Source organism: Mya arenaria, chromosome 6 (genome assembly GCF_026914265.1).
Source record: "Mya arenaria isolate MELC-2E11 chromosome 6, ASM2691426v1".
Classification (NCBI taxonomy): Eukaryota; Metazoa; Mollusca; class Bivalvia; order Myida; family Myidae; genus Mya; species Mya arenaria.
Window position 1 is genome coordinate 45,576,670 of NC_069127.1, and position 8,898 is coordinate 45,585,567.

Genomic DNA, 8,898 nt, shown 5'->3' on the forward strand with positions numbered 1-8,898 from the left:
CTTTTATTCAAGCTCGCAAAATTCTGCGAGTGGCTTTTTCTAGACTACAAAATGTTAAAAGGAAAGTAGAATAAACATGAACTTAATTCCGCTATGTAGTCGAGTGTAAACAGCCTATAAGTGGCATGTTTACACTACAGGTATAAAGAAGACAGTACGGAGTCACGCTCTAGAAGGTTTACAAAAATAGAACAAATACGGAAAAGGCCGAGTTTTATCTCGAATCTTTCCGAGATGCTTCGAGGCGTGCATAATACAAAGTAAATACGAATGACGTAATCACCTAGCTCAGTCATTGGCTAAATTTAGCGCTTTTGCGCACTATATGTAAACCCCATCATCCTGTCTAAATGAATAGACTTCGTTGATCGATATATTTCATGATCCAAAGTATCCACGCTACATTTACTGTTGCTTTTTTATTTTAAATTTATTATTTTATTGTTTTTAATACTTATAGACTTAATGAAATCTGTAGCGTGCTTGTCGAATGGGTATTAAATTACCCGATGGCGAGGGTAAATATACAAAGTGAACAATGTCAAATTATTGGACAGCTTTGTTATCAAAAAGCTGCCAGCATCAGACGAGTCTTTCCATAACCCCCAAATAGAATAAGCCATCAACAAGTTCTAGTAGTCGAGTCACTCAAGATTGATACTTTTTAATATTCATAATATGTCTTAGGTGTTAATTTCTACTTTAATTAGACAATATTATAAGGGAATAAAGCAAATAATAAAATTGCAAGTTGATTTGTCATTTTGCGAGTTGCCTCAAAATGCACTCGCAAAATTTTGCGAGTGCTCCTCAAAGTTAAATTCGAACCCTGATTGTTTTTGGCCTGTCAGTCAGTCCCAACGTCATACTTTGTTTCTGCTCAAAAACTTGAGAACGCAAAGACCCAGGACGTTCATACTTGGTATGCCAGTTGGTCATGACTAGTTCATACTTGGTATGCCAGTTGGTCATGACTAGTAGATGACCCCTTTTGGTTTTGGGATCAGTAGGTCAAAGGTCAAGGTAACAGTGACCTTGAGAGAATAAAAACCGTTTCCAATGATAACTAAAGAAAACTTGCCTCCAGGAAACATACTTAGTATGCAGCTTGGTCATGACTAGTAGATAACCTCTATCAATTTTGGGATCAGAAGGTCAAGGTGGCAGTGACCTAAGTATTTCAGTTGGTCATGACTAGTAGATGAACCCTATTGATTTAAGGATCACTAGGTCAATGGTCAAGGTCACAGTGACCTTGAAGTGAAAAACCCGGTCTCCACTGAATAAATTGAGAATGCATGCTCCTAGGAACATCTTACTTGTTATTCCAGTTGAACATGACAAGTTGATGACCCCTATTGATTATGGGATCTGTAGCTTAAAGTTCAAGGTCACAGTCTAGGTCGCATTAACTAAAAGTATGCAACCTCCATCTATGAATCTTTGTGTACAATTGTTGGGCCAATATGGAAATTTTGCACATCATTAAAACAAATATAATATGTTACTTTGGCATCAAAACCAGAATTGGACTATTGTATTGCTCACTGACTTGTTGACTTTGTGTTGTTGTTTTCAGAGCTGGATGAGTTTTTGGGTGACCTGGAGGAGGATGTAGAGGGCATGCAGACAATGATCTATGTGCTGCAGACCCAGCTCCGAGACACCAGGGACACCATCACCACACTGGAGGAGGAGAACACAGCACTACGTGCCGGCCACACACCACCTCCCCCACCCAGACAAACCCCACCTCACACACGCATCAGCAGGGGAGGTGTAAAGACAGAGAGATATGAGATCGAGGATAATAACAGGAATGCTGGTGATGGTGGGAATTATGTGGAGATGGAGATGAAATATTATGAGAATGACCGGACAGACAGTGACCTAGAGGCAGAGTACAACTATGAGGGTTTGTATGAGAATGATGACAGGTACCAGGAGGAGTTGGAGAGACAACAGGCTGAATATGACCTACATGAATACAGTCACGGTCAGAAACGCACTCAACATGAACCAATGGAAACCGACAGTATGCAAACAACCAACAGTGCTGAAAGGATGTCAAACTTAGATGGCAAAAATCTCACACATGGTGATTTAAAATCCTATGTGGAAGTAGTGAAATCAGCAGACCAAGATCGGACTACATGTTACAGGGAAGAGATAAGTGACTCTGGCTTTGGGGGGATAGAAGCTTCAAATAGAACAAGCCCAGATACCACACACAGACAGTCAAAACAACTTAGAGAAGGCAATTCTGAAAACTCACAGAGAATTCCAAGTCCTAAATCCACCAAACATAGCCCAGTTCCAACATCTGACTCATCAAAAGCAAGGACTACAGTCGATGAAAATCAATTGACAGAACTTGTTAGAAAAGTAACATCAAATGGCAGTCCTTCAGGGAAATCAAGTCCTCAGAGAGTTTGTTCAAGCTCTAACCAGTTGACTTCAGGTGAAGATAAGGACCCTGCCACACCTGACCCATTTCCAGAAAACAGTCACACAACTTACGACTTGGCTACTTCACCAAATAATCTTGAATCAGAAAACCAGAAATTTGTGAACGGAGTAACTTCAACAGTTGATGATATAGAGGATATTTAGGATATTTTTTTTTGTTTTTATCTGTAAGTTATTATGAAATTCTCAATATTTCTGTCTTTTTAATATCTTCGGCTGCAACAATATACCAATATACAGTAAAACTGTTATTTCTTGAGGACTGCAGATTGGTCAAGGTCAAGGTCGAGACTAAGCCTTTGTTCCTTTTTTTTTCATATTAAATAAACTGACGATACATCTAAACCTAAATAAGTCCAGCACTCAAGCCCCATTGCCTGTCCCAAATACTGAAATCACAAAAGCTTATGATTTACTCAAGGTCGTAATTTAAGACATTTTTCTGAAAACATGATCCAATATAAACAATTGACAGGCATACATGCCATATCCCCCGGCGGGGGGAAAAATCCCCCGGAATTTCAACCCATCCCCTGGTCCCCCACCGGGGGATCCATATCCCCTGGAATTTAAAAAAAAAAAAATATTTTCAAAACTTACTTAAGGTTGACAGTGAAAAGCATCAATAATATTATGGTTGTGAAATTCCATGAAGGACCATGATGACTAAGTCGAAAAATTATTGTAATTTGAGTGTATTTCTGTATTTATTCTTATATTATAAATGCAGATATCCAATGGTGTAATATCAAAATCCCCTGGAATTCAGACCAAAATCCCATTAGAAGCCTATTAGAAATATGGCATGTATGGACAGGTTTAAAACAATTTGCATAGTGTAAAGTGAATTAGGTGTGAAAACTGATAAACACCATTTAGGCATGACCGATATTAATTGATAAGTGCTATTGAGAAGATAATGGTGAGAAGGTAATGATTTAATTTGTCACGCCATATTATGATTCAACAGTTTCGTGAGACAGACAAGATGCGCCAATCATCCATCCTTGATTTTGCAAAAACTTGAGTCTGACTTGTGCCATAATATGCCATTTCAATTTCCAATGTAGCTTGTTAAGATAATGTGTTTTTTGGTTAAACAAACTTCGCTTTTCATTCACTGTTTTGTTTTACTTTCACAATTTCACATTAAGTATCTGAAAGCCTTTGAACATATGAGCAATTACCACAATGCAATACATTAACGGTGCCAGTGTGACGTAAACAACCAGTATGACAAACATACATTTAACTTGTATTGGTTGGAAAAGAAAAATACATGATGTGATTAGACAAAATATTACTTAGTAACAGATGTGATTTTGCTTTTTAATGATGAATGATGAAATAAAAGAATTTATTACAAATTTAAATTTGGTAATATAAGTACAGTAAAATTGCGGTCAATCGAGAACCAGCGGTCCCTCGAGGTCGGAGCTTGGTCCCAACCATTTTTCCTTCTATTTCCATATAAAATACACTGACGCTGCATGGAAACCGAAATAAGTCGAGGAGCCAAGCACAATATCCGGTCCCATATACACAAATCATGCTCAAAACCTAATGGCTCCTTCGAGGTCATAATTTCACACTTTTTCCCGAACATGTGTTCAAAATGAACAAGCACTTGCTAGGTGTTAGAAATTTTACAAGTTGTAAAAATTTGGATGACAGAAAATGTGCTTCTTGTAAAAAATGAACATAACTATTTATTCATTTATAATTGTTTTTTTCTTTTACATTTAATATATGACAGCTTTTGAACATATGAGCGATTTCCACAAAGCAACACATAATCAGTGTCCTAGTAAACAGTCCGTTTGACGAGTTCAAACTTAAAATACACTGAAAGATATTCATAACAGACAGGAAATTGAAACTCAGGTCGTTTGAAACATCGGTTCCCTCGAGGCTACAGCTGGGACCCCGTCGTTCTAGAGCGATCGCAGTTTTACTGTATGAGACAACTTAGAAAATAAGGCATTTCATAAAAGAATAAAATGGAAACTCAGGATAGCTTGAACATCGGTTAAATCGAGGTTTTAAGTCAGACCCCATGGTAATACAATGTAACAATATATGCAAGTATTCTGGTTTTAATAAAGATATTGGATTGTATAGTTTTCATACAGGGATACCACAATATCCTAATAAGTGAAAAAATTCCCTGTCAATGACTTGCAGAAACAATTAAACAAATAATAATCTAGAATAACTAGAGATGAGCTGTATTGTTGGAATGTGAATAGCTTTACCAGTATTTTGGGAAAGTTTGGATCAAGAGTTCAATGCATGAATAAAATGTCCTTGTAGCTAATTTTGTTTTTTTAGCTCGACAATTCGAAGAATAAGGAGAGCTATCCTAGTCACCCGAGCGTCGGCATAACCACTTATGTTAAAGTTTGCATACAACCTCAAATATTTTCAAAGTCCATTGACATATGGCTTTGAAACTTTGCACTCTTGTTTACCATCATGTCCCTAACCTGTACAAATAAGGAGGTAACTCTATCAAGCATTTTGACAAAATTATGCCCCTTTTTCTAATTAGAATTTACTTGAAGTTTGTGTACCACCTCAAATATTTTCAAAGTCCATTGACATCTGGCTTTGAAACTTAGCACGCTTGTTCACCAACATGCCCCCTACCTGTACACAGGAGGAGGTAACTCTATCAAGCATTTTGACAAAATTATGCCCCTTTTTCTACTTAGAATTTACGTTAAAGTTTGTGTACCACCTCAAATATTTTCTAAGTCCATTGACATCTGGCTTTGAAACTTTGTATGCTTGTTCACCATCATGCCCCCAACCTGTACACAGGAGGAGGTAACTCTTATCAAGCATTTTGACAAAATTATGCCCCTTTTTCAACTTAGAATTTACGTTAAAGTTTGCGTACCACCTCAAATATTTTCAAAGTTCATTAACATCTGGCTTTGAAACTTAGCACGCTGGTTCACCATCATGCCCCCAACCTGTACACAGGAGGAGGTCACTGTATCAAGCATTTTGAAAAAAAAAATTATGCCCCTTTTTCAACTTAGAATTTACATTAAAGTTTGCGTACCACCTCAAATATTTTCCAATTCAATTTATGTAAATATCTCAGCACATCATGTATTGCATTAAAATCTAATCTTACAGTGATCCGTGCATGTTTCGCCAAAACTTTTCAATCCATACACCGAAAAGCGGCGGAATAGTCGAGCTCGCTGTCTCTGTGACAGCTCTTGTTTACTTACTGGTTTAAAAATATCAAATTTATGATGACCGGGCTTGAATGATTTGTGCCCAGTGTAGTTTTAAGAATATATTGTGATATATTTCCTAACTTGGTCTGCATATTGCAATATATGATGTATTTTTTGGTTTATTGTTATTGCCCTTATAATTACTATCAGTATCATAACCAGCATATGTTGAAAATATTCACATAAAACTTAGTATAATTTTTGCCAAGGACTTGTGTCACATTGTGTTACTCTTTGAGTTAGGCAACCTGTTATCTGAAAAAAACAACTTGAATGACCTTGCCCTTGAGGCTTGCCCCTTTTTCAACTTAGAATTTACGTTTGCGTACCACCTCAAATATTTTCAAAGTTCATTACTTGGTACTTGTTGGTACTTATGGTGTACAGTGTTCCGGGGTAGTTATTTTTCAAGGATATATTTTTCATGATATATATTTTTTTGAAAACATGGTGACAGTATAAACATTCTGTCCATCCATATGTCTGTTCATTCATAGGTACATTATGATCTTGTCCCTTAACAACTTCAACTTTTAAGGAAATGATCTCTATTAAGCTCAGCTGAGCATGGAGCATTAAGTGCTCAAGGATCGGTCTATGTCTGTTGTCCGCTATGCATCCTCAACAGTTGCTTTAAACAACATCTCCTCCTAAACCCCTTGGACAATTTTGATGATACTTCACATGGATGTTCCTTGGATCGTGCCCTTTCAAAATATTAATCCATGAAATTAATCAAATGCAGAACTCTGGTGGTCATCTTCTTGACAAAAAACGTAAAGCCTAGAGATGAGATATTTAGTGTGTAACATTGTCAAGTGGTCCCCTACCAAGATTTTTCAAATTAATGTTTTTAATGGTGCCCTTTTGCAAATTATTCAAAGAAATGAGTTCCATGCAGAACTCTGGTTGTCGATCTTCTTGACAAAAACCATAAGGTCTAACTGTTAGATATTTAGTGTGTAACAGTGTCCCCTACCAAAATGGTTAAAACTGGCCCCGCTGTAGGGATGACAAGTTTCTTTCATACTTATATAGAAAAATCTTCTTGTCTGAAACCACGAGACCCTGACTCTTGATATTTTGTTTGTAGCATCATACAGTAGTCCTCTATCAAGTTTTTTTCAAATAATGCCCTTGGGGTCAAAGCTGGCCACGCCTTGGTCACAAGTATTTAATAGACTTGATTAGGGAAGTTTTTGAAAATTTTCTTGTTCAAAACCACTACTCGAGACCCTTTGTTTTGTATGTACATGTAGCACTATACCTATCGACCCAATCCAGGAGTCAGAAGTTTCCTCAAGACTTATATAAGAAAAACTTCTTGTCTTCAACCACAAGGCACAGACCTTTGATATTTGTAAGAAGCATCATAAGATAGCCCGCTTTCAAATTTGTCCAAATTATGCCTAAAGCCTTTTGACCTCTTCTTAATTTTGAAGGTAAAGTAATAAGATTTGGACCAAGTGTACAGTTTGGAGAACAAATAACACATTTTATTCTTTGATGACCTTGGCTGTGACCTTTAGACCAACATTTAAATTTTTGAAGCCACAGTAATGTAATTTTGACCATTGGAAGAGATTTGAAAACTAGTATCATTGTTATGCTTGGATGACCTTGATTGAGTCCTTTTGACCTACTTTTTTATTTTTGAAGCTACAGCAATGAAATTTCAAACATTTGTACAGTTTTGAGAACAAATATCAAGGTAATTGGTGTGTAGCATTGTCTTATGGTCCTCTACCAAGATTGTTCTAATTATGACCCCTGGACTTGAAATTAACCCTGCCCTGAGGGCCATCTGTATTACGTTAAGATATAAAGTAAAGGTACAATATTCTTGTCTGAAATTAAAAAAGGCTTAGAGCCAAGATCATTTGGTGTGTAACATTGTCTAGTGATAACAGTGGTTTAAGACTTTCACTCTGGTGAGTGATTTTGGATCATTATGGCCTCTTGTTATTGTATCTCAACAAATCAAACATTTACAGCCGTTTGATATCCATGAGAGGGAGACAATTCTTACAGATAGTTGTGTATTATTGTAGTAGTTGTCTTCCTTTGCCCTTTGAAATATATGGCTCACTTTGAATGTGTGTTCAGTACATTGCCTGTTTCTAGTATGAACATGCTTTGGATATGAACTACTGGCACTTAATAATAAAACAGTTAATCCAACTAATCTACTTACTACATTTTTCTGTCCTCACATGTTGAACATGCAACATATTCAGCTAACCCAAACACAAAATTGTTCAAGTGAACTATAAGTATGTTGCCTATTATCAATACATACATGCTCTGGATTGAAAATGAATACAAGAGTTATACCAGTAGAGCATATGCCCTTATGGGCCTCTTGTTGAAAGTTGAGTAACAAAAAACATGTGCATAATTATAAGTTTTGCTTTTCTTTTAAAGAAATGTGTCTAATGCAAATAAAGAAGTGTATGTAAAAGCTTCACGTTCTTTCTTGAACTTTCTTTGTTAAGGTTGACCCTGTTTGACTTAATTATGTAATGTTTAAAGTTCCTTACACTCACTGTTGGAACAGGTTATTCAACAAGTTTGTCAATTCTATTTTGTGCATTCAACAATATACAGCTGTTTGTAATATTTGTTATCTGCATTATGTTTGCATCTTACTTCTTTATTGTGTATTTTTACAGTATTTTTCCTGAAGGCTTTTTAAAGTACAATATAAGAATATTTATATTACCAGATCTAACAAAATATCATGGAATATGTACAAGAAAATTTGATGAAAATAACTGTTTAGTAAAATCTGTACTTTTTCTGTAGAAGAGTTGTTGGTAAATTATTTGCTGAATAAATATTGACGACTGTTTTGTTGGTTGGTTAGTGCTTGATTCAAGAACATGTGACTGGATAACATCAGTACTTAATTCAAGGACATGAGAATGGTTAAAATAAATGCTTCAAATAAAGACATGAGAATGGTTCGCAAAAGTGCTTGAAACAAGAAAAAGTGACGGTTGACATCATGAGAATGGTTTACAATAGTGTTTGATACAAGAACATGAGAATTGTTAACACAAGTGCTTTAAACAAGAACATAGGACATTTCAACGTTAGTGCTTGAAATAAGACCATGAAAAAGGGCTTTACACAAGAATATGAGAATGGTTCACCAGTGCTTGATGCAAAAACA

General features: G+C 36.1%; 1 protein-coding gene across 1 annotated transcript in view; it reads left to right on the forward strand.

Moving 5' to 3' along the window:
• LOC128238893 (pre-mRNA-splicing regulator WTAP-like) overlaps nt 1-8,572 on the forward strand; it is a 108,684-nt gene extending 100,112 nt beyond the window's left edge. The window contains exon 8 of the mRNA XM_052955201.1: nt 1,580-8,572. Within this exon, the coding sequence (XP_052811161.1) occupies nt 1,580-2,613 (1,034 nt within the window). The 3' untranslated portion in view covers nt 2,614-8,572. The remainder of the gene's footprint in view (nt 1-1,579) is intronic.
• Nucleotides 8,573-8,898: the final 326 nt, after the last annotated feature.